A 27,291-nucleotide genomic window follows, 5' to 3' on the forward strand; every position below is an offset into this window, starting at 1 on the left:
TGGTGCAATGGCTCTTTAAATCCAGGCGCTCCAGCTGACAGCAGGTCATGTGGCTGTGCAGTCCGCTCGCTGCGCAGCTTTCGGACGGTAAACCCAGAAACAACATTAAGGGCCACCAATTAAGTCGCGATCACGTGGGGAACAATAAGATTTTATTATTTGGTTACCCGCGTGCCCATTGACTCCCTCGCTGCCATCCCGCTGGCATTTTAAAATCGTGCCCCATGTCTCTTCTCATAACTATAGTTTCTAGTTCCTGCCTTCATGAATCTGTACTGTTCCTTCTCTATGGCTTTAATATCCGTTTTAAAATGGAATGCCCAAAACTACACATGGTACCTTAACTGTGGCCATCGCCGAGTAAAAATGAATCATTCCTTCTTTACTCTTGTACTCTATGCCCTACTTATAAAGTCCGCAATGCTGTTGGACTTTTATATTGCTTTATCCACTTATCCATGTAACAAGCTTCCTGTGAGACAACTTATTGAATGTCTTCTGAAAATCCCTACACATCCCATCTACTGCCTTTGCCTTATCTATCCAATCAGCCACTTCTTCAAAAATCTCCACTAAATTTGTCAAACACAAAATGTCTTTAACAAATCCATGCCACTTGGCTGTGACTAATCCATGCATTTCTAAGTGCTCAGTAATTTTATCTCGAATTGTGGGGGTTGATTTTGATTTTTCAGCGGCTGATTGGTGGAATGTGTCAGTTGGTTGCCCATACCCATGCAAAGAGGCCACCGCAATTTTGAGGCTCAAGCTTCATTTGAATTGGGCCAGCTAGCTGCAGACATTAAACAGGTGTCCCGAGGCTGCTCGCAGCCTTTGGCCCACAGGAATGTCGGCCGGCTGGGATGCTGTAGGTAGGTCATGGAGGAAGGCGAGGCTGAGGGGGTCGACCCATGGCCTGCTCCTTCGAGCCCCACAAAAATAATTTCAAACTTGCCTTTTCAGAGTCTCTTCGGCTCTATCACCCCTGGAACTGATTGGAGAGTGCACAACACACGTTCCGACCAGTTCCAACCTAAAATGGCTGTCCAATTTGTATATTAAAAGGAACCTACTGCTTGAAACAGGCAGGCGTTTGGGAGCTCAGCGGTAGACCCGTTTCAAAATGGCGCCAGCTGCATCGTTGAGATTAATGGGGCCACAAGGCTACTGACCCTGTTTTAAGGCCGTTGGCATCCCTTTAATGCTCATTTTGGAGAGTTAAAATAGACCCCATGGATTCTAACAGTTTGCCTTCAACTGACATTAGACTAACTGGTCTATAGTTACCTGATTTATCTTTCTCTCCCTTCTTATACAGGTGGTAATTTTACTGATACGTTCAAAATTGATTCTATTTCTGGAGCACTTGCTACAACTAGAGGCCTTGACAGAGAAGAATTGAGTAATCTTTCCCTTATCATAGAGGCTCATGACCTTGGTAACCCACAAAGAACCTCCACTGCAGAGCTTTTGATTGTTGTCCTAGATGAAAATGACAATAGCCCAATGTTTGAAAGAAATTATTATCGTACTTTTGTGAATGAAGATGTTCCCGTTGGATCAAATATACTTCAACTAATTGCTACTGATAAAGATGATGGCTCCAATGGAGAAATTATGTACTCTTTAGTCGATGATACTTTTGGAGCGTTTACTATTAATGATAACACTGGTATCATTGTAACAACAAGTGAATTAGATAGAGAGACAAAATCACAGTATGTCTTCAGAGCAGTGGCAAGTGACAACAGCATTCAAAGTCCAAAAAGTACCACTGTTAATGTAATGATACATATTGAAGATGTAAATGACAATTTTCCTATTTTCATACAAAACCCAGTCATTGCACATGTCACTGTGGATACTCTGATCAGCCATACTATTGCCACTGTGAGAGCTGATGATAAGGATTTGGGACAAAATGGCACTGTTACTTTCCAGATTTTGGAGCCTGATTCACTATTTGCCATAAATAACACTTCAGGTGAAATCCATCTAAAAGTGTCTCTATCCCAGAGTCACTTTGGTACAAATCATCTATCTGTTGTTGCGACAGACCACGGTGATCCAGCTAGATCATCCACTGGACTTGTACTCATACACCAGCAAGTAGAAAAAAGGGGAATTTGGTTCAGTCGTAATGTATATGAGATCACAATTCCTGAAAACGTCAAATCAGGTGAGCAGCCCATCGTGTTGTCTACCTTACATCAGTAAGAATAGTTCATCTTCCAGCTATATAATTCCTCTTCACAGGTTTAAATTTTCAAGTAGTCTGCAATCACATCAACCTGTGTTTGCTGCATGAATCTTCATTCAGAGGCTTTAGGGACAATTTCAACTTGCAGAGCGGAAACCGGGTGGGTAGACGAGCAGTTAAAATCAGCTGGATGACTTACCTGCAGACGTCCCCCAAGCATTCCGCCATCTTCAATTTTACCTGATCTTCTCAGCAGGCAGTAAGGACATCCGCCTGCAACCTGTGGAGTCCTTCTTTAAATGTGCAGATTGGGGCTCGATTACATCACTGGGCCCTGACTACAATTTTAACTGTGGCCTGAATGGGAAAGCTGTTGTGCTTTTCCCACCAGATGAAGACAGCAGGAAGAGAATCCAGGACAAGAAGAAGCCCAAACATGTATGTTGTTTTACTTTCCTTTTGGGCCAGAAAAAGCAGAAATGCTTCTGCGAGCCCCTCCATGAATGTTTAGACCTCCCCTGCCCTGGGCTTCCCTCCTTCCCTCCCGCGATACCCTCCCAAAATGCCTACTCTGCTATTTTCCTGAGTTTCGGTGAGCCTCTCTTTGGTGTCGACCTGAGCTCCCCTGCTGCCTGAAATTCAGCTCCGGCTCGTTGGCATTATTGATTGCTGGAATTACCGCTTCCTGCCCGTTTGATGCAGATGAGGCCTGGGAGTTAAAATCACCCGAGCCTCACGCTGCTGAGGTCAGAGGGGATTGGCCTTGCCCTCCGTCCACCCAATTCCAGCTCGAGGTTAAAATTGGAGCTTTTATTTGTAACAGAAGCTGACGCTAATTATGTAATGAAGTCTGGGATTCCCAGCAAGATTGCTGTGTGGGATTGAATGAACATAAGAACATAAGAAATAGGAGCAGGTGTAGGCCAAATGGCCCCTCAAGCCTACTCCGCCATTCAATAAGATCATGGCTGATCTTCGACCTCAACTCCACTTTCCCGCCCGATTCCCCTAGAGTCCAAAAATCAATCTATCTCAGCCTTGAACATACTCAATGATTGAGCATCCACAGCCCTCTGGGGTAGAGAATTCCAAAGATTCACAACCCTCTGAGTGAAGAAATTCCTCCTCATCTCAGTCTTAAATGGCTAACCCCTTATCCAGAGACTATGCCCCCTAGTTCTAGACTCTCCAGCCAGAGGAAGCAACCTCTCTGCATCTACTCTGTCGAGCCCCCTTGTATGTTTTCATAAGATCACCTCTCATTCTTCTAAACTCGGTATGGGCCAATTTTACTCAATCTCTCCTCATAGGACAACCCTCTCATCCCAGGAATCAATCTAGCGAACCTTTGTTGCACCACCTCTAAAGCAAGTATATCCCTCCTTAGGTAAGGAGACCAAAACTGTACACAATACTCCAGATGTGATCTCACCAAAGCCTTGTAGTAAGAGTTCCTTAGTCTTGTACTCCAACTCCCTTGCAATAAAGGCCATTTGCCTTCTTAATTGCTTGCTGTACCTGCACGCTGACTTTTTGTGTTTCTTGTACGAGGACACCTAAATCTCTCTGATTACCAACATTTAATAGTTTCTCACCATTTAAAAAATATTCTGTTTTTCTATTCTTCCTACATTACCGCACATTATACTCCATCTGCCACCTTCTTGCCCACTGACCTAACCTGTCTATAATCCTTTGCAGACTTTTTGTGTCCTCCTCAAAGCTTACTTTACCACCTAGCTTTGTTTAGTCAGCAAACTTGGATACATTACACTCGGTCCCTTCATCTAAATCATTAATATAGATTGTAAATATCTGAGGCCCAAGCACTGATCCTTGTAGCTCTCCACTAGTTACAGCCTGCCAACCTGAAAATGACCCGTTTATCCCTACTCGCTGCTTTCTGTCCGTTAACCAATCTTCTACGTGCTAATATATTACCCCCAACTCCATGAGCCCTTGCATAACAAGCTTTTACGTGGCACCTTATCGAATGCCTTTTGAAAATCCAAATATATCCACTGATTCCCCTTTATCTTCCCTTCTAGCTACATCCTCAAAAAACTCTAATAAATTTGTCAAACACGATTTCCCTTTCATAAAACCATGTTGACTCGGCCTAATCATATTATGATTTTCTAAGTGCCCTGTTACCACTTCTTTAATAATGGATTCCAGCATTTTCTCGATGATTGATGTCAGACTAACTGGTCTGTAGTTCCCTGTTTTCTCTCTCCCTCCTTTCTTGAATAGCAGGGCTACATTTGCTACCTTCCAATCCGCTGGGACCGTTCTAGGATCTAGGGAATTTTGGAAGATCGTAGCCAATGCATCCACTGGGCTCGATTTTCGCACCCGCGGTCGGGTGCGTTCGTGGCGGGGGGGTTGCGAAAATCGGGGATTCCCGGGGCGGGTCTGGAGCCCGGCTCCAACCCGCCCACTTCCGGGTTTCCCCACTGACGCACTGACATGCGTCAGTGGCATGTGGCACCCCGCCGGCAATTAAAGTCGGCGAGGTGCCACTTAAAGTACTTGAACAGGTACTTCAGGTTGTTTACAGACCTGATTGACCTGTTATTTTAGCAGGGCTCGGATTTTTCAACTGACTGAGACTGTTTCCCATACTGGGGGAAACACTCCCAGTTCAAATGGAGTTGCAGCCATCAGCCTGTGGCAGCTGCAAAGGTCCATTTGACAGGTGGGGGGGGAGACCCTCACTCATTGCAGGAGGCCACTCTGTCACTTGGGACAAAGTTTGGCCTTCACCACCCTCCTCCTAACAACAAAATTTACCAACTTGCACACTTACCCCAGTGTCCAGACACATTTACCTACCTTGCTGACCCCCTCAGATGGACATCTTCCGGATGGGGGCTGCCGTAGCTGCAGTCATGACCTCCTCGGAGGGCGAACAGCATCACCGGCCACGCCGTCCACCTCTGACACGTGGAGCTCCACAACACAGTGCTGTGACACATCCACCTGCACAGCAGGAGGGAGGGCAACCGCAGAGAGAGTTGCGTCGCAGAGGGCACTACCCTCACCACAGGGTTCACAGACCGAGGCTCAGCTTCCTGGGCCTCTCTGAGCAGCAGTGCACACGGAGGCTCAGAGTCACTCGACATGTAGTCGTGGACATCTGCAGCCTCCTTCATGCCGAGCTGCTCCCGGCTGGCCTGAGCACCATCTTCTTACCTGTCGCTGTCAAAGTCACCACTGCCCTCAACGACTTCTCCTCCACATCCTTTCAGGGTGCCACCGGGGACATCACCGACGTCTCTCAGTCGTCTGCACAAAAGAGCCCTGCAAATACACCTACACCCACTCTGCAGTGACACAATGAGTGGCATCAGGTGTGGGTCTTCATTGTGATCCTCAGGAAAGGGCATTATTGCACAAACCAGACAAGATTCGCAAAGACGTGGCAGTAGTGGTGCCAATATAATATGTAATGTGAGTTGATCAGAAGTTAAATAGAAGTAAAAACCATGACAAACCCTCAGACACCCTTGTGCATCCCCTTCATGCTCACGACACGTTTGCCTTACGCTTCCTACTGCACATATGTGATGCATGCCCTGTGGCTGCAGCACAGGTAGTGGCAGGTTGAGTGAGGCTGACCATGAAAGAGATGCATGAGAGGGTGAGTATGAGATAGAGCCATGAGATTGTATGAGGATTGGGTTGGGTGGTAGTGGCAAGATGAGTACTGGTGAGGTGAGTAAGTGCAGGTAAGATGAGGATGAGGTTTGAGTGGGTGTGAGGGGTGATGTGACAGAGTAGTGTTGGCTGTGCAGAAGGAGATGTGGGGTGGGGGCGGTGATGTGGCAAACGGAGTGTAGGGGATTGAGTAAGTGTACTCACTTTGGCTGACCTACTTATGTCATTGAAGCGCCTCCTGCACTGTACGCAGGTGGGCGATATGTTGGTGGTGCAGGTGACCTCCTCTGCCACCTTGAGCCAGGCCTTCTTGGTGGCAGAGGCAGGCCGCTTCCTCCCGCCCGCCGGGGCGAAGATCTCTGTCCTCCCCCTCCTCCTCACCCCATCCTATAAGAGCTGGAGTGAGGCATCATTAAACCTGGGAGCAGCCTTCCCCCTGGGCTGCTCCATGCTGTAATTTTTCCTATTTCCCTCCCCCAACCCACCTGTTCTTCGGGTTTACAATTACCCCCAAAATATTTGTTCAACGTCTCTGCCATTTCCTTATTCTCCATTATAATTTCTCCTGTCTCAGCCTCTAAGGGACCAACGTTTACTTTTGCTACTCTCTTCCTTTTTACATACTTGTAGAAGCTCTTACAATCCATTTTTATATTTCTTGCTAATTTACTTTCATATTCTATTTTCTGCCTTTTTATCAATTTTTTGGTCATCCTTTGCTGGTTTCAAAAACTCTCCCAATCCCAAGGTTAGGACTCTTCTTCGCAACTTTATAAGCCTCTTATTTTAATCTAATACTATCCTTAACTTCTTTAGTTAGCCCCAGATGAATCACTTTTCCTGTGGAGTTTTTATTTCTCAATGGAATGTATATTCATTGATAAATGTTTGCCATTGCTTATCTACTGTCATACCTTTTAATCTAATTTCCCAATCTACCTTAGCCAACTCGCCCCTCATACCTATGTAATTGGTTTTATTTAAGTTTAAGACTCTAGATTCGGATTTAAGTATGTCACTCTCGAACTCAATGTGACATTCTATCATATTATGATCACTCATCTTCAGAGGATCCCTTGCTATGAGATTAATTAACCCTGTCTCATTACACAAGACAAGATCTAAAATAGCCTGTTCCCTGTTTGGTTCCATGACGTATTCCAGGAAACTGTCTTGAATGCACTCCATGAACTTGTCCTCCAGACTGCCTTTGCCAATTTGTCCAGTCTGTATGAAGATTAATGTCCCCCACAATTATTGCATTACCTTTGTTACAAGCTCTGATTATTTCTTGATTAATACTCAGTCCAACGGTATAGCTACTGTTCGGGGGCCTATAAACTACTCCCACAAGTGTTTTATGCCCCTTGTTATTTTTTATTTCCACCCATACTGATTCTACTTCCTGATCTTCTGAGCCAAGATTCTTTCTCACCACTGTCTTTGTGTCATCCTTTATTATCAGAGCTACCTCTCACGCTCCCCCACCTTCCTTTTCCATTCTGCCTGTCTTTCCGAAAAGTCAAGTACCCTGGATTATTTGGTTCCCAACCTTGATCACCTTGCAACCACGTCTCTGTAATGGCTATTAGATCAAACCCATTTATCTCAATATGTGCCATTAATTCATCTTTCTTATTACGAATGCTTCGTGCATTCAGATAAAGAACCTTTAATTTCAACTTTTTACCATTTTTCTCTGCTTTGACCTTATTCACTGATGCATTATTACCGTTAAACTCTCTTTCCCTTCCTGCCACACACTGCTTATCTTTAACAAATCATTACACTGCTCTGTTGCCTTGACTTTTCTCTTTAGATTTCTGAATTTCCCCTCACCTGACCACTTCCCCCCCCCCACTTTTTTTTTATTCATTCATGGGATGTGGGCGTCGCTGGCAAGGCCAGCATTTATTGCCCATTCCTAATTGCCCTTGAGAAGGTGGTGGTGAGCCGCCTTCTTGAATCGCTGCAGTCCGTGTGATGAAGGTTCTCCCACTGTGCTGTTAGGTAGGGAGTTCCAGGGTTTTGACCCAGCGACGATGAAGGAACGGCGATATATTTCCAAGTCGGGATGATGTGTGACTTGGAGGGGAATATGCAGGTAGTGTTGTTCCCATGTGGCTGCTGCCCTTGTCCTTCTAGGTGGTAGGGGTCGCGGGTTTGGGAGGTGCTGCCGAAGAAGCCTTGGCGAGTTGCTGCAGCACATCCTGTGGATGGTACACACTGCAGCCACTGTGCACCGGTGGTGGTGGGAGTGAATGTTTAGGGTGGTGCTTGGGATGCCAATCAAGCGGGCTGCTTTGTCCTGGATGGTGTCAAGCTTCTTGAGTGTTGTTGGAGCTACACTCATCCAGGCAAGTGGAGAGTATTCCATTACTTGTACCTTGTGATTGGTGAAAAGGCTTTGGGGAGTCAGGAGGTGAGTCACTTGCTGCAGAATACCAGGCCTATGACCTGCTCTTGTAGCCACAGTATTTATATGGTTAGTCCAATTAAGTTTCTAGTCAATGGTGACCCCCCCCCAGGATGTTGATGGTGGGGGATTTGGCGATGGTATTGCCGTTGAATATCAAGGGGAGGTGGTTAGATTCTCTTGTTGGAGATGGTCATTGTCTGGCACAAATGTTACTTGCCACTTATGAGCCCAAGCCTGGATGTTGTCCAGGTCTTGCTGCATGCGGGCACGGACTGCTTCATTATCTGAGGGGTTGCGAATGGAACTGAACACTGTGCAATCATCAGTGAACATCCCCATTTCTGACCTTATGATGGAGGGAAGTTCATTGATGAAGCAGCTGAAGACGGTTGGGCCTAGGACACTGCCCTGAGGAACTCCTGCAGCAATGTCCTAGCATTGAGATGATTGGCCTCTAACAACCACTATCATCTTCCTTTGTGCTAGATACGACTCCAGCCACTGGAGAGTTTTCCTCCTGATTCCCATTGACTTCAATTTTACTAGGGCTCCTTGGTGCCAAACTCGGTCAAATGCTGCCTTGATGTCAAGGGCAGTCACTCTCACCTCACCTCTGGAATTCAGCTCTTTTGTCCATGTTTGGACCAAGGCTGTAATGAGGTCTGGAGCTGAGTGGTCCTGGCGGAACCCAAACTGTGCATCGTTGAGCAGGTTATTGGTGAGTAAGTGCCGCTTGATAGCACTGTTGACGACACCTTCCATCACTTTGCTAAAGATTGAGAGTAGACTGATGGGGCGGTAATTGGCCAGATTGGATTTGTCCTGCTTTTTTTTTAGTTAAATGCCCTATCCACAGCCTGAGTTATTCGATTCGCCAAGACACTGGTCCCAGCCCAGTTTAAGTGGAGCCCATCCAAATGGAACAGCTCTCTCTTTTCCCAGTACTGGTGCCAGTGCCCCATGAATCGAAACCCCTATCTCCCACACCACTCTTTGTGCCATGCATTTGAGCCAGCCATTCTCTGATCTGTTTGTCCCTATGCCAATTTTCGCGTGGCTCAGGTAGTAATCCAGAGATTATTACCTTTTGAGGTTCTGCTTATTAATTTAGACTCTAGGTCCTCAAACTGTCTCAGCAGAACCTCATTCTTCGTTCTACCTATGTTGTTTGTTCCAACGTGGACCACGACAACTGGATCCTCTCCCTCATGCTCCAAGTTCTTTTCCAGCTGCGAGGAGATAGCCTTAACCCTGGCACCAGGCAGGCAACACAGCCTTCGGGACTCTTGGTCATGGCTGGAGAGAACAGGGTCTATCCTCCTGACTATACTATCTCCTCGCACTACTACATTCCTTTTTACTTCCCCCACTTGAATGGCCTGTACCACGGTGCCATGGTCAGTTTGCCCTCATCCATACAGGTAGAAAGTACCTCGTACCTGTTGGACAAGGTCAAGGACTGAGGCTCCTCCATCACTACATCCTGGGTCCCCACACCCCTAACTCGCAGTCACACCCTCCTGTCCCTGACCACTGAACGAATCTAAACTACTACCTAATATAAGGGGTGTGACTGCCTCCTGGATCAAAGTTTCCAGATAACTATCCCCCTCCCGGATGCATTGCAATGTCTGCAGCTCGGACTCCAGCTCAACAATTCTGAGCCGAAGTTCTTCGAGTTGAAGACACTTACTGCAGACGTGGTTGCTCGGGATCTCGCTGGTCTCCACCAACTCCCACATGCTACAGTCACACCACGTGCCCAGCCATCCCTATCTAACCTTGTAACTTTATTTACTTTATTAGAGTTTTTATTCACTCGTTATTCTTAGATTTATTGGTTTATCTACTTTAAGTTATTGATTTAAGCTCTTAGTTTAACACACTGCCCTAACATGGAGAGGGAAAAAAAACACTAATACCAAACAATCACCTACCGTCTGTCCTGTGACATCACTCTTGCAAATTTCTGCCTGTGTGAGTGAAAAGAGGCTCTGCTCTCCTCTCCTTCTCATCTACCGCTCTCCTCTCCTCTCCCTTCTGCCCTCCTCTACTTCTCCTCTCCCGCTCACCTCTTCTTCTCCTCCTCTCCCGCCCTCCCTCTCCTCGCGACCGCCTCTCCCGCCCTCCCTCTCCTCGCGACCGCCTCTCCCGCTCTCCGCTCCTCCTGTCCCGCGCTCGCCTCTTGTTCTCCTCTCCTTCGCTTCTCCTGCTCTTCTCTCCTTCGCCTCTCCCTCTCCTTTCCTGCTCTCTCCCTCTCCTTTCCCGCTCTCCATTCCCTCTCCTACATAAATGTTGCTTATTTCACGATACAGGCATGATCAAGTGTAACTTTCCTCTAGAAAGCAACTCAGTACAAGATGGACTGCAACATTTCTACAGTGCTGGTACCACATATTCTAGTTGTGGGTTCTACATTACATTGTTTGAAAATCTGGCACTGGTACATGTGCACTTCTTCTTCCTCCACCTAATAAAGCTGATGTGCGAACTCTGTCAGGTGGGGGGGGGGGATATTTTATTTTCAAGCCACTGTTTTAACATGATTTGGCATAATTATAATTTGTAAAAGTTCTATGCTGGCCATACAATTCCAAAAATCCTCATTTTTTGTATTTATATTGTTCTTTCATTGTATAGGCACTTTGATATTGACTGTTGTAGCTCAAGACTACAGCAAAAATGGAGCGCTAGTCACATACAGCATTTTTAGTGGGAATGAAAATGGGGCGTTCAGCATAGATTCAAATACTGGTAAGTGAAATTTACTTGTCTTTAACCTACAATTTTGCATACAATACATGTGAATATTCTACACTTAAGAAACTGACATAAGGGGGCAATTTTAACCTAACCCGTCCGTCCGGAAACTAACTGGATTGGGTGCAACACTGGTTTTACACCTCACTCGATTTTACTCTCCATTAAAGTGAATGGAGAGTAATAATGGACAGGGTGTAAATACGGCGTTCCACCTGATCTTGTGGGTTTCCCACCCAGTGGGTAAGGTTAAAATTATTCCCTTAAAATTTCAGAGTCAGATCGTTGGACAGTACTTGCAGAATAGCTTCAAATGAAAAGGAAACAATGAAAATGCTGTAAATTTGAAATAAAAACTGAAGATGATGGAAATATAACTAAAACTTGTTTATATAGCACCAACATTACTAAAACAGATTATCTGGTCATGTATCTCATTGCTATTTGTGGGACCTTGCTGTGTGCAAATTGGCTGCTGCTATTTCCTACATTTCAAAAAGTACTTCATTGGCTGTAAAGCACTTTGGGACGTCCTGGGGTCGTGAAAGGCGCTCTATAAATGCAAGTCCTGTCCTTTCCTTTATTTTAGTCAAGTTGGAACAAATGGAGCAGCAAAACCGAGGAGAGGGAGAGAATCAACAGAAACACCAATCACAGAGAGCGATTAAAGAATGACCTGAAAACTGCATAATAGAAAACTGCTAGATGACATAAAAGATAATCACTGAGGTAAAGAAAGACTATTAAAAGGTCATAAGAATGTCAGTAGTGTAGGATGAAAAGACTAGGGAGAGCACCACACAAACAAAAATGCAAACAAATAGGGAAACATAGAGAAAGAAAATGGGAAAAAGAAAAAAAAGGTAGGTTTCAAATGCAACAGATGTGAAATTAAAATAAAAAATGCCAGTATAACACAGTTGGTCCACCAATCCTGAGATGAGGAAAAAGCAGATCAGCATCATAGACTCAGACCCCTGCCAGCATTGTAATAAAAACAGAAAATGCTGGAAACCCTCAGCAGGTCAGGCAATATCTGTGGACTGAGGAAGGTAGAGTTAATGTTTCAGGTCTTATAACCTTTCATCAGAGCATTGTCTTCTGACAAAAGGGGGGTGAAATTGGACCTCGTGCCTGTATTTCAGGCAAAGATGAGGGCACGTAGGTCCAATTTAAGAAGCCAGCTTCCCGTGCCTGAACAGCATCAGAAACACGTCCGATGCCATATTGGTTTGGGCGCTGTAGAGGTGCCTCTGAGCAGCCTAATGCCTGCTTTAGGATATCACTTCTAAATTGGCCAGTACTGAATGGAGCAGATGCTGGGCCTGCTCCACTGAGGAATCTTCAGCGGTCGCAGTGACTAAGCAGCGGCCGCCAAGAAAAAAGTAAGTAAATTTTCTTTTAAAGTTTAATGTGGAACAAGTGTTGCTCCCAGTTCCACATCATTCCCAGGGGCCGCTGACGGCCTGCGAACGGCCCCCTTCCCGATGTCCTCCAATCCCCCTCACCCAACACTTATTAAGGGATATGGGCCAAAGGCAGGTATATGGAGTTAGATCACAGATCAGCCATGATCTTATCAAATGGCGGAGCAGGCTCGAGGGGCTGAATGGCCTACTCCTGTTCCTATATTCCTATGTTCCTATGTTCCCCACACAATTTGGGAACCACTTAAGGGCTGCAGCCGGTGAGGCAAGCAGCCTGAAATTGATCCTTTTGAAATGGGCGAGCTGCTTCTGGTAAATTACGTAAGTGAGGCCTGAAATGAGCCTCCAGCCTCCTGGTGGGACGCACGCGATCTGCGGCTGTTGGCTATGTGAGCAAGAACAGACTATAACCAGCTTCTTCTCCAAGATCTCCATTCCAATTGTTAACCTGTCTCTTCTTTGGCTGGACACAGTCAGACCCACCCCATATCACAATCACCACCTGCTGTAAAGAAAATAGAGGATATAGTTAGGGTCTGAAGTTACTAAAGTCATTTTTCAGACCACAGGGCTTCAGAGTGCCCAGCAGAAGGATGAAATAGTGTTCCTGAAACTTGCGTTGAGCTTTGTTGGAACAATATAGCAGAATACCTTTATTTACTAGTTGATCATAACTAAATGCTTTACTTTTTGTACATATACCTGAATGTGTTATGAACTTTCATTTTTTCTTTCAGGTGAGATTGTAGTAAAAGATTCCAAATTTCTGGATTATGAAGTCAGAACCAAGGTGCATTTGGTATTGTTGGCCGAAAATAACCATCAGACAGCACACAGCATGTTAACAATTATAATTGAAGATGTAAATGATAACCAACCACGTTTTGAACAAAATCATTATAGAACATCAATATGGGAGGACCAAACTCGTAATACATATGTCATGCAGGTAAGGCTTGTCTCATGATCATACATGAATTTTAGAAAAATATGGGCTAATAAATGACAGCCAGCACGGTTTTGTTAAAGGCAAATTATGTTTGACTAGCTTGATGAAGTAACGGAGAGGGTTGATGAAGGTAGTGGAGTTAATGTTGTGCATATGGACTTACAAAAGACGTTTGATAAAGTACCACATAAAAGACGTGTTAAAAAAATTGAAGCCCATGGAATTAAAGGGGCAGTGGCAACATGGATACAAAATTGGCTAAGAGACAGAAAGTGGAGAGTAGTGGTGAATGGTTGTTTTTCAAACTCGAGGGAAGTATAGACTGGTGTCTCCTAGAGGTTGGTATTAGGACCACTGCTCTTTTTGATATATATTAATGACCTGGACTTGGGTGTAAAGGGCACAATTTCAAGATTTGCAGATGCCACAAAACTCGGAAATGAGGAGGATGGTAACAACGAGGAGAATAGTAACAGACTACAGCAGGACATAGACTGGTGAAATGGGCAGACACATGGCAGATGCAATTTAACATTGAGAAGTGTGAAATGATGCATTTTGGTAGGAAGAATGAGAAGAGGTAATATAAACTAAATGGTACAATTTTAAAGGGGGTGCAGGAACAGAGAGACCTGGGGATGTACATAAACAAATCTTTCAAAGTGGCAGGACAAGTTGAGAAGGCTATTAAAAAAGCATACATGTTCCTTGGCTTTGTAAATACAGGCATAGAGTACAAAAGCAAGAAATTGTGCTAAACCTTTATAAATCACTGGTTAGGCCCCAGCTGGAGTATTGTGTCCAACTCTGGGCACCACACTTTAGGAAGGATGTCAAGGTCATAGAGAGGGTGCAGAGGAGATTTACTAGAACGGTACCAGGGATGCGGCACTTCAGTTACATGGAGAGATTAGAGAAGCTGGGGTTGTTCTCCTTAGACCAGAGAAGGTTAAGGGGAGATTTAATAGAGGTATTCAAAATCATGAACGGTTTTGATAGAGTAAATAAGGAGAAACTGTTTCCAGTGTCAGAAGGGTCGGTAACCAGAGGACACAAATTTAAGGTAATTGGTAAAAGAACCAGAGACGAGATGAGGAGAAATTTTTTTATGCAGCGAGTTGTTATGATCTGGAATGCACTGCCTGAAAGGATGTTGGAAGTAAATTCAATAATAACTGTCAAAAGGGAATTGGATAAATACTTGAAGGGGAAAAATTTGCAGGGCTCTGGGGAAAGGGAAGGGGAATGGAACTAATTGAATAACTCATTCAAAGAGCCGGCACAGGGACAATAGGCTGAATGGCCTCCTTTGCTGTGTCATTCTCTGACCAGTGAGAGTTTATGAAATAATGGAAGTGGGTGCACTATTCTTTCCAAATTTACGATAAAATAGACAATTAAAAGACTAAATAACAGGTCAATTTGACCAATCCTTCAAGCCATATTCAGATATTTGCAAAAGAGACTTAGGTTAGCGGCTACAGAGCTTGACCCAAATGCAAGCAGCTGAATCAGCTTTAAATAGTAGTGGCTGTATTAGAAATAGAAGTGAAAAGACTGGAAAATTTGCATGAGAATGAAAAGTTGCTTGAGGCCACAATATATCCTCAAATGATACTACTGAAGAAATCTGGGCCCTGAATTTTCATGGGGGTTGTTCTGATCCCCTGCTGTTAACTTCGGCGGGAGATCAATGGAGCCCCCCCACCCCCCGGAAAAACCACTGAAAATGGCCATTTACACCATTTCTCTGAAGGTTCCGCCATTCTCCCACTGAGGCTACAGCTGGAGATTGGAAGAAATCTTGCGGAAAATCAGAGCCCTGGATTCTTGAGTCGATGGCAATGAAATAAGAAAATGCAATTCAGAAATTGATACCCAAAGATAGGAAGATAAATGAACCATATTAATGATGGCACCGGAGGAGTAATTTTCCATGCTGCCAACAGGGAGCTTCGTCTGCCGGTAGCATAAATTGGAAATACAGGAGTAATTTTAACTTTGGGTGATAGTGTTAAATGGGCGGTATTGGATCAGCCATCTGTTGTATGCTTCTCCAGATTTTCATTTCCATTGATTCCAATGGAAACATAAATTGGGAGAGGTGTATAACGGGTGGAATTTGCTGCCCCAGGAAGCTGTGGAAGCTACATCATTGAATAAATTTAAAACAGAAATAGACAGTTTCCTAGAAGTAAAGGGAATTAGGGGTTACGGGGAGCGGGCAGGAAATTGGACATGAATTTAGATTTGAGGTTAGGATCAGATCAGCCATGATCTTATTAAATGGCGGAGCAGGCTCGAAGGGCCGATTGGCCTACTCCTGCTCCTATTTCTTATAATATTACTTCACATTAATCTGTAAGGGTGCAGATTCAAACTAGTGAAAGGTAATTTTAGGACTGATCTCAAGAAGTTCTTCATGCAAAGACTGATCAACACATGGAATGAACTTCCAGAAAGAGTAAGGGAGGTGAAAACCTGGAATCACTTTTAAAAAAAATTAAATTAAGCAATGGAGAGAATGTAGGGTCATTCTGGTTGGATGAATTAAATGAGCCAATTGGCTTCCTCTATCATAAGTATCGTGCTCTTGTACAATACGTATTGGAACTGGAAATGTGAAACTTGTTATAATGAATGGGTGTCCATGAGCAAATGTGAAACAGGAAAGGTTTTGGGTGCAACTTCTGACTATTGACTAAAAGTAATCAATGTGAAGCTGTTATCAATTGGCTAATCAAGCACTTGGATAAATCCTAAATCATTATGTATCTTTAACAGGTTTTTGCCTCAGATGCTGACCGTGGGCTTAATGGGCAAATAGAATATTCCATAATATCTGGAAACCAAAATGAGGCTTTCCTTATTGATTCCGTTCGAGGGATTCTTGCAACTAACACTATTCTAGATCGGGAAGTCATTTCCACCTACAGGTTTGTGTTTGTTCCTTGTGCAATATCTGTATATAATTAAAAGTCTTGCATCTAGCGTGCTTAAAACCGTAAATGTGTGCGTCATATTAAGGGAGTAATTTTCACTGCTTAGACGGTAAGGGGAAATGAAAATTGGGCAGTTTCCAAAATGATTGTGTTATCCACTCCATCAATTACCACCCAAGCAGTGAAGGTGAAAATTACCCCCTAAGTGTGTACATCAGCCGGGTGCATGTGACATCAAAAATCATCCATCATTATTTTAACTATTGGCTAAATAAGCAAGATCTGTTCGCTCAAATATCCAGATAGGTACGAAAAGCTACCACTATCAATTAGGAATGAGCAACCTGCATAAAACCAGTCAACTGCATTTTTTCCCTAAGTTACCAATCTGAAAACCGTAACCAACACAAAACAAAGCAAACAATCCAATTTAATTAGTTTAACACTTTCTGATTTCTTTAAGTGGCTATGTTGTTTCCTCAGCCAGCCAACTAATTACACATTAAAAATAAAATGTATAACTTAACAAACACATATATGCTCAAATGATTCACAATAAAATCTTTAGGCATAAAATAGCCCTTGTCTTGTTGGACAAAGCTAGGTGGGAAAGTAAGCAGTGAAGAGGACACAAAGAGTCTGCAAAGGGATATAGACAGGTTAGGTGAGTGGGCAAGAAGATGGCAGATGGAGTATAAAGTGGTGAAATGTGAGGTTATTCACTTTGGTAGGAAGAATAGAAAAACTGAATATTTTTTAAATGGTGGGAAACTATTAAATGTTGGTGTCCAGAGAGACTTGGGTGTCCTGGTACAAGAAACACAAAAAGTTAGCACGCAGGTACAGCAGACAATTTGGAAAGCAAATGGCATGTTGGCCTTTATTGCAAGGGAGTTGGAGTGCAAGAGTAAGGAAGTCTTACTACAATTGTTCAAGGCTTTGGTGAGACCTCACCTGGAGTACTGCGTATAGTTTTGGTCTCCTTATCTAAGGAAGGATATACTTGCCTTAGAGGCAGTGCAACGGAGCTTCACTAGATTAATCCCTGGGATGAGAGGGTTGTCCTATGAGGAGAGATTGAGTAGAATGGGCCTATACTTTCTGGAGTTTAGAAGAACGAGAGGTGATCTCATTGAAACATATAAGATTCTGAGGGGGCTTGACAAGGTAGATGCTGAGAGGTTTGTTTCCCGTGGCTAGAGAATCTAGAACTAGAGGGCATAGTCGCAGGATAAGAGATCGGCCATTTAAGACTGAGATGAGCAGGAATTTCTTCACTCAGAGGGTTGTGAATCTTTGGAATTCTCTACCCCATAGTGCTGTGGATGCTGAGTCGTTGATTATATTCAAGGCTGAGATAGATAGATTTTTGGACTCTAGGGGAATCAAGGGATATGGGGATTGGGCAGGAAAGTGGAGTTGAGGTTGAAGATCAGCCATGATCTGATTGAATTGCGGAGCAGGCTCGAGGGGCCATATGACTTACTCCTGCTCCTATTTCTTATGTTCTTAAATACTTGCTATAAGTTTTTCCCCTGATTCGTGGATTGGAAGGCAGCAACTATAACCCCGCTATTCAAGACAGGAGGGAGAGAGACTACAGGAAGACTATAGTTAGCCTGACATCAGTAGTAGGGAAAATGCTACAATCTATTATTAAGGATGTAGTAACAGGCACTTAGAAAATCATAATATGATTAGGCAGAGTCAATACGGTTTTATGAAAGGGAAATTGTGTTTGACAAATCTATTAGAGTTTTTTGAGGGTGTAACCAGCAGGGTAGATAGGGGAACCAGTGGATGTAGTATATTTGGATTTTCAAAAGGCTTTCGATAAGGTGCCACACAGGAGGTTGTTACACAAGATTAGGGCTCATGGGATTGGGGGTAATGTGTTAACATGGATTGAGAGTAGGAATAATCAGGTCATTTTCAGGCTGGCGCATTGTAACTAGTGGGGTGCTACAAGGATCAGTACTTGGGCCTCAGCTGTTTACAATATATATCAATGTCTTAGATGAGGGGACCGAGTGTAATGTATCCACGTTTGCTGACGATACAAAGCTAGGTGGGAAAGTAAGCTGTGAGGAAGACACAAAGAGGCTGCAAAGGGATAGCGACAGGTTAAGTGAGTGGGCGAGAAGGTGGCAGATGGAGTATAATGTGGGGGAATATAAAATTATCCACTTTGGTAGGAAGAATAGAAAAGCGGAATGTATGTTTTCAAAGGTGAGAGACTAAGAAATGTTGGTAGTCAGAGGGATTTGGGTGTCCTTGTACAGTAATCACAGAAAGTTAACATGCAGGTGCAGCAAGCAATTAGGAAGGCAAATGGTATGTTAGCCTTTATTGCAAGAGGGTTGGAGTATATGAGTAAGTAAGTCTTGCTGCAATTATATAGGGCTCTGGTGAGACCACACCTGGAGGACTGTGTACAGTTTTGGTTTCCTTGCCTAAAGAAGGGTATTCTTGCCGTAGAGGGGGTGCAACGAAGGTTCACTGGATTGATTCCTGGGATGTGAGGGTTGTCCTATGAGGAGAGATTGAGTAGAATGGACCTATATTCTCTGGAGTTTAGAAGAATAAAAAGTGATCTCATTGAAACGTACAAAAATTCTTAGAGGGCTTGACAAGGTACATGTGAGAGGCTGTTTCCCCTGGCTGGAGAGTCTGGAACTAAGAGTCATAGTCTCAAGATAAGGGGTCAGCCATTTAGGATGGAGATGGGGAAAAATTTCTTCACTCGGGGGGTTGTGAATCTTTGGAATTCTTTACCCCTGAGGGCTGTGGATGCTCAGTTGTTTAGTATATTCAAGACTGAAATCGATAGATTTTTGGACACTAAGGGAATCAAGGGATATGGGGATAGGGCGGGAAAGTGGAGTTGAGGTAGAAGTTCAGCCATGATCTTAGTGAACGGCAGAGCAGGCTTGAGGGGCCATATCGCCTACTCCTGTTCCTATTTCTTATGTTCTTTGTTCGTACCTCTCTCAGAATTCTGGGGCTTACTTTGTCCAGTTAGGCTTTCCTTCCTGATATGTTTCAGACTTCTGCGTTCTTTCACACCTCTGGCATATGTTACTTCAATGCTGGACCTTCAATGGGCTATTCTACCTTGCAGTTCGAACTGTCAATGTACCAACTGTCAATGAAATAGCTGCACAGTTCGAGTTTGCAGCTATTTCATTGACAGTTGGTACAGGAATCGTTGAGGTTTGAGATGGGAGGATCAATAGTTTTCACTAAGGGCTTAGTTGCTGAAGATGTCAACTTCCCAGGTCAGAGAATTTCCTACTGAGGTTAATGCTGGCCAGAGGAGAAGTGGGAAACAGGATGGCACTGGGGGAGTAAAGTTGGTGCACTAGAGGATGTGGCACTAGCCAGTGGGGTTGCAGCCAATGAAGAGTTTGTTGTACCCATTGCCTGTGCACTGGCACTGAGAAGTCTGAGGAGCTGATGCTGTTCTTGGGTGGCAGCGGCAGCTCCTTGCCAGTCAGTGCTGGAGGAGAGGTGGCTCCCTTTAGGGGCCAGAAGGTACACCAAGGACCAATTCCTACTGATGCCCAAGACTGATACTGCTGCTTTCTCTTCAGCTCATGAATATATCATCCGTGGTGTTGCTGACAGTCCACTGAATTACTGGCCCAACACAGGCCCCTCCCCTGGTTTTCCCTCGCTGCAGGGCCACCCTGATGAAGCAGCTAGCTAGTTGCAACATGAATGGCCCCAACAGATCGTGGATATTTTTCTCCAGATGAACAATATGAGATGCCACACAATGTAGTCGCACAGATAATTCTGTTAACTCCTATGCACCACAGCAGGATTAGTCATCCATGAGAATGAGGTATGGCATTGAGAATACCAGCAGGTTCTGCAAAGTCATCTGGGCACATACATAACATAAGTAGGCTCCCACACCCCACCACTCTCTAGGATCCCTGAACTCCTCACAGCCTAAACATCCCCCATGCTCCTCACCAACCCCTCCATGCCCTGTAACCTCAAATTCTCCCACACTGCAGCCAGGAAGTACTCGCTAATCCCTTGCTTCCAATGTGAGGGTAACCTCTGACTCACTATGAATAACATCACAGAAGATCCTCCAGTTGGATTATATTGTCTAAAAGTTAGATAAAGCTTCACATCATTTTCATAAATCCTCTGTAGCACTCTGGAGTGGTCATTCAACCCATTGTGCCTGCGCAGTTTCTTTGAAAAAGCTATCAAATTAGTCCCACCCCCCTGCTCTTTCCCCATAGCCCTGCAAATTTCTCCTTTTCAAGTATATCGAATTCACTTTTGAAAGTTATTATTGAATCTGCTTCCACCACCCTTTCAGTCAGTGCATTCCAGATCGTAACAACTCGCTGCGTAAAATAATTTCTCCTCATCTCCTCTCTGGTTCCTTTGCCAATTATCTTAAATCTGACCCTCGTGTCAGTGGAAACAGTTTTTTCTTATTTACTTTTATCAAAACCTTTCATACTTTTGAACACCTCTATTAAATCTCCCCTTAACCTTCTCTGCTCTAAGAAGAACAATCCCAGCTTCTGTAGTCTCTCCATGTAACTGAAGTCCCTTATCCCTGGTGTCATTCCAGTAAGTCTCCTGTTCACCCTATCTCAAGTTGCTGTGGCTGCTTAAATCCTTCCTCAGTTGGGATGGGCTCTTAATAAGAGGCATTTCCAATGCGTAGAGCTTGCCCTCACCATTCAACTTAAATGGCCCCAGCAGGGATAGTGGTAGTGATGTGGGAGGGTGGCAAAAGTCTTGGCCCCCGCATTTCCAGCAGGAATCACGTCCCTGCAGAAATACTGTGCTCAACTGTATTAAAAAAGCAGATGGCCGAATTTAAATGGAATAACGTCTTTGTTAAAATAGCAATCAGGAATTTCAGACAAACAAGATAACATATTCCTATGCTAATTTTACGTAGAGCAGTTTCACTGCACTTGTGTTTTAAATTAAAGCTTCACTTAAAGTGAACCTTTTTAAACTGCCATTTTAATCCATTGTTATTTAAGATCAAATTCTTTGCTTTGCTTCAACTTGATCAACAAATTACGATGTAAGATTCCATCATGGGAACCAACGCTGACACAGCAGGCGAGAAATTGGACTCTGTTTCGCACATTTTTCGGGCAATAAGCAGGGTCAAAAATGACCAATTTAGCACCGCACCGTCTGGCACCTGAAATATGTCTAACGCCATACTGGCTTGGGTAATATTCAGGTGTCCCTGGAGGCTGACTTAAACAGGCAGTAGGCTCCTTAAATATGCTAAAGAGGGACCTAACGCCTGTTTAAGTGCCCCGCTGCAAAGTTGGTCAGAAACTAGGCAGAGCTTGCACTGTGTAAGCTCCAACTAGTTTTTCCAGCTCTACATTGTCCTAACCAGCAGTCCTTAAAGGGACCACTGGATGCCACCAAAGACAAGGTACATAAACCTTTTTTCACTTTCCTTAATGCTCCTCCTGGCACCACAGCAGTGCTGCAGGCTGCTGTAGGACCCTGCTCGCCCCTTCTCGTTTGCCGCTCCCTCCCCCAAGACCTATCTGAGGGCTGCTACCGGCGTCTGAGCCAACTGATTTTGTTCTGGGCTTAATCGATGAGCTGCATCGGGCGCCTAATTAGCGCCCGCAGTGCACCAGTTTTATGGTAATGAGGAACAATTTCAGGCCAACCTCTTCGGGCGTGGGTTCCAGCGTGTAGTTGGGCACTAACCAATTCTCCCCCAATGATTTGGTGCAGTGCCCTTTAACTGAAACTAGCGAATAGATTTTCCTCTTTTGTGCTTGGGCATTAAATAATCACCTGGAAAATTGGATAAGTCACAAGGCTGTAATTTTCTGTGCATTAACTTAAATGAAAATAAATTTATCTCCGTTACGGGCGTGTGAATCTCCCCACCTGATTTTCCTCTATGCACCCTGCACAGGTGATTTTTTAATTCCTAAGTGCAAAAGAGGAAAATCTTCCCCTAGATGTCTGGAATTTTTTTCAAAACTTTTTATAGCATGGTATTTCATATACACTTTTGCATTATCCAATAGCAAAAATGTTCTGCACATTTTCTACAATCACAAAAATCAGTAAATAAAGTCAGCTTTTTATCTGGGTGAATATTGGTTGATCTTATGCAGATTATTCTATAAAAGACAAATCCGAAACAGCTTTATGGTAATGTTATCAACTACATCAGTTATACAGTAGCATTTACACAATTCAATTTAGCAATTGTTCTATAGTATATAAGTTTTAGGGTTCTTGATAAATGGATATGCACTTATCAAGCTAACACTTTCAACTTCCCCACTTCTGTTTGAAACAGATTGGTTCTTCAAGCAGCTGATCGAGGAAACCCTAGGCTTTCAGTAAATGTCACTATTAGGATTCAGGTTGTGGATATTAATGACAATGCTCCAACTATTCCTCCATTGAAAGCTGTGAAGATTTTTGAAAGTAAGTTAGACTTTGATCTCAGCTCTTTATGGTACCATAAAGAAAACAGCAGCACTTTATGGTAATAATAAATTACATTTTTGTGTGAGACTATAGTCTAGCAATAACTGTTTGTGATATTAGCATATATATTATAAAGGAGACAGTAGCGGAACATTTGGATAAGCATAATTTAATTGGACAAAGTCATGTCATGTCTGACAAATTTGCTTGAGTTCTTTGAGGACATAACGTACAGGGTGGATAAAGGGGAACCAGTGGACGTAGTGTATTTAGACTTCCAGAAGGCATTCGACAAGGTGCCACATAAAAGATTATTGCTCAAGATAAAGAATCACTGGATTGGGGGTAATATTCTGGCATGGGTGGAGGATTGGTTATCTAACAGGAAGCAGAGAATTGGGATAAATGGTTCATTCTTGGACTGGCAACAAGTAGCCAGTGGTGTTCCGCAGGGGTCGGTGCTGGGTCCCCAACTCTTTACAATCTATATTAACGATTTGGAGGAGGGGACCGAGTGTAACATATCAAAGTTTGCAGATGATACAAAGATGGGAGGGAAAGTAGAGAGTGAGGTGGACATAAAAAACCTACAAGGGGATATAGACAGGCTGGGTGAGTGGGTGGAGATTTGGCAGATGCAATACAATATTGGAAAATGTGAGGTTATGCACTTTGGCAGGAAAATCAGAGAGCAAGTTATTATCTTAATGGCGAGAAACTGGAAAGTACTGCAGTAGAAAGGGATCTGGGGGTCCTAGTGCAAGAAAATCAAAAAGTTAGTATGCAGGTGCAGCAGGTGATCAAGAAGGCCAACAGAATGTTGGCTTTTATTGCTAGGGGGATAGAATATAAAAACAGGGAGGTATTGCTGCAGTTGTATAAGGTATTGGTGAGACCGCACCTGGAATACTGCATACGGTTTTGGTCTCCATACTTAAGAAAAGACATACTTGCTCTCGAGGCAGTACAAAGAAGGTTCACTCGGTTAATCCCGGGGATGAGGGGGCGGACGTATGAGGAGAGGTTGAGTAGATTGGGACTCTACTCATTGGAGTTCAGAAGAATGAGAGGCGATCTTATTGAAACATATAAGATTGTGAAGGGGCTTGATCGGGTGGATGCTGTAAGGATGTTCCCAAGGATGGGTGAAACTAGAACTAGGAGGCATAATCTTAGAATAAGGGGCTGCTCTTTCAAAACTGAGATGAGGAGAAACTTCTTCACTCAGGGTAGTAGGTCTGTGGAATTTGCTGCCCCAGGAAGCTGTGGAAGCTACATCATTAAATAAATTTAAAACAGAAATAGACAGTTTCCTAGAAGTAAAGGGAATTAGGGGTTACGGGGAGCGGGCAGGAAATTGGACATGAATTTAGATTTGAGGTTAGGATCAGATCAGCCATGATCTTATTGAATGGCGGAGCAGGCTCGAGGGGCCGATTGGCCTACTCCTGCTCCTATTTCTTATGTTCTTATGTTCTTATTTTAATGGAAGCATTCACCCCTTTATTTTAAATAGGTAAATGCCTCTATTAAAATAGCAGACGGAGGAATGTTTCATGAATGTGTTGAACGTCCATGTGCTAATATTGCAAACAATAATTGCTAGACTGATTTTTTATTAATTAATCTACAATTCCCATTATGTGCACATCCTGTCTAAAAAAAATTCTTTGTTAACTGCACGCATTCAAATTATTTCAGTGACTTTCGGTAGCTCTTTCTTCCTTTTTTTAAAAATAAACTTTCCTTTACTGTAGGAAACAAGAAGCCCTCTTCCAGTTCATCATTGGCAGTGAACCAAATAATAACAGCAGAATACTCAAATTATCTTTTGATGTTCATGAATTGTGACTTTTTTAGCTGCTAGAAGGTTGTTATTAAGATTGCTATCATATGTAACTGCTGCCATAGAAGGGACAGAGATGTGCCCACATAAGTAAACTTCTGTTGAGTCAAATGCCATTCATCTTTAAATGGTAACCCAAAGCTACTTAGTAGGGTCAGTCATAAACATTTAGCTATTGCATGTAGGCATAGTAATCTTAGTAGGATACCTTCTCTAAAACACAAGTTTCTAGAACAAATCTGAAAATATTAAAATGACTTTGGGTATAAAGAGACTATTTTATTCAGTTGACAAGTAAAGGTAATAGCTCACAGCAGTGAAAATCAAAGTATTAATGACCTGTGGTGTACACCATCTAGTGATAACACAGTGAAACGCATTCAGAAATTGCGTAAAATATAGATGCCACATTTTCTGTGAAATAAATGGAATGTGGTATTGGGTCTTCTTTTGTTTCGCTTGTGAGGGAGACCTTTATAAACCTTTTCTAGTTATGATGGACATGAAATAAGCCAATTGTCCTCCCTCCCTCCCCCCAGCCTGAGTGCCAGTCAGGCAGAGTATACCCAAAATGCCAGTCATTTATATAGGCCAGATCAGATCTTCCTAGAAATATCTGTTTGCTATATTAGCTTATGAATACTTTAGGCCATCATGTGACATTCCTCCATTTTAGTGGAGATGTCAATCCCTTTATTTTAAATGGGATGATGCCTCTGTTGAAATAGACAAAGGATTATTATATGAACACATTGGGCTCGATATTAGGAGGGCGGCGGGGGTTCGATTGGGCGCGTGGGTAACGCGCCCGGTGAAATCAGTCTGCCCCGCGCGTGATCGCAGCCTAATTGGATCCACTTACCTAGTCTTTCGGGTTCCCCGCTGTTGAGCTGCGCGTCGGGCGGACTGCGCATGCGCAGTACTGTCTGTCAGCTGGAGGAGCTCTATTTAAAGGGGCAGTCCTCCACTGACTGATGCTGCAAGAAATAGGAAAAAGTACAGTGTGGAGCAGCCCAGAGGGAAGGCTGCTCCCAGGTTTAATGATGCCTCACTCCAGGTATCATTGGATGGGATGATGAGGAGGGGGAGGACAGAGATCTTCCCCCCGGCAGGCGGGAGGAAGCGGCCTGCCTCTGCCACCAAGAAGGCCTGGCTCAAGGTGGCAGAGGAGGTCACCTGCACCACCAACATATCACCCACCTGCATACAGTGCAGGAGGCGCTGCCATGACCTAAGTAGGTCAGCTGAAGTGAGTACACTTACTCATTCCCCCACACTCCGTCTGCCACATCACCGCCCCCACCCCACATCTCCTTCTGCACAGCCAACACTACTCTGTCACATCACCCCTCACACCCACTCAAACCTCATCCTCATCTTACCTGCACTTACTCACCTCGCCAGTACTCATCCCTCCACTACCACTCAACCCAATCCTCATACAATCTCATGGCTCTATCTCATACTCACCCTCTCATGCATCTCTTTCACGGTCAGCCTCACTCAACCTGCCACTACCTGTGCTGCAGCCACAAGGCATGCATCACATACGTGCAGTAGGCAGCGTAAGGCAAACGTGTTGTGAGCATGAAGGGGATGCACAAGGGTGTTTGAGGGTTTGTCATGGTTTTTACTTATATTTAATTTCTGACCAACTCACATCACATATATTGGCACCACTACTGCCACGTCTTTGCGAATCTTGTCTGGTTTGTGCAATAATGCCCTTTCCTGAGGATCACAATGAAGACCCACACCTGATGCCACCCATTGTGTCACTGCAGAGTGGGTGTAGGTGTATTTGCAGGGCTCTTTTGTGCAGACGACTGAGAGACGTCGGCGATGTCCCCGGTGGCACTCTGGAAGGATGCGGAGGAGAAGTTGTTGAGGGCAGTGGTGACTTTGACAGCGACAGGTAAGAAGATGGTGCTCGGGCCAGCCGGGAGCAGCTCGGCATGAAGGAGGCTGCAGATGTCTACGACTACATGTCGAGTGACTCTGAGCCTCCGTGTGCACTGCTGCTCAGAGAGGTCCAGGAAGCTGAGCCTCAGTCTGTGGACCCTGTGGCGAGGGTAGTGCGCTCTGCGACACATCTCTCTCTGCGTTTGCCCTCCCTCCTGTTATGCAGGTGGATGTGTCACAGCACTGTGTTGTGGAGCTCCACGTGTCAGAGGTGGACGGCGTGGCCGGCGAGGCTGGTGATGCTGTTCGCCCTCCGAGGAGGTCATGACTGCAGCTACGGCGGCCCCCATCTGGAAGATTTACATCTGAGGGGGTCCGCAAGGTAGGTGCATGTGTCTGGACACCGGGGTAAGTGTGCAAGTTGGTGAATTTTATTGTTAGGAGGAGGGTGGTGAAGGCCAAACTTTGTCCCAAGTGACAGAGTTGCCTCCTGCAATGAGTGAGGGTCTTCCCCCCCCCCCCCCCCCACCTGTCAAATGGACCTTTGCAGCTGCCACAGGCTGATAGCTGCAACACGTCCATTTGAACTGGGAGTGTTTCTCCCAGTACGGGAAACAGTCCCAGTTGTTTGTAAAATCCCACCCCTCCTGAAATAGCTCCTTAATCTGGTCTGTTAACGACCTGAAATACCAGAATAAATACTGTTAAGTGGCACCCC

At 44.3% G+C, this 27,291-nt stretch overlaps 1 protein-coding gene across 1 annotated transcript in view; it reads left to right on the top strand.

Annotated features, from left to right (window-relative positions):
* Positions 1–27,291, top strand: part of dchs2 (dachsous cadherin-related 2) — a 162,783-nt gene that overhangs the window by 116,313 nt on the left and 19,179 nt on the right. The window contains exons 14-20 of the mRNA XM_067982273.1: positions 1,319–2,179; positions 2,457–2,638; positions 9,917–10,001; positions 10,920–11,033; positions 13,204–13,415; positions 16,200–16,351; positions 22,692–22,822. Coding sequence (XP_067838374.1) covers positions 1,319–2,179; positions 2,457–2,638; positions 9,917–10,001; positions 10,920–11,033; positions 13,204–13,415; positions 16,200–16,351; positions 22,692–22,822 — 1,737 coding nt within the window. The remainder of the gene's footprint in view (positions 1–1,318; positions 2,180–2,456; positions 2,639–9,916; positions 10,002–10,919; positions 11,034–13,203; positions 13,416–16,199; positions 16,352–22,691; positions 22,823–27,291) is intronic.

Source organism: Heptranchias perlo, chromosome 1 (assembly GCF_035084215.1).
Source record: "Heptranchias perlo isolate sHepPer1 chromosome 1, sHepPer1.hap1, whole genome shotgun sequence".
Classification (NCBI taxonomy): Eukaryota; Metazoa; Chordata; class Chondrichthyes; order Hexanchiformes; family Hexanchidae; genus Heptranchias; species Heptranchias perlo.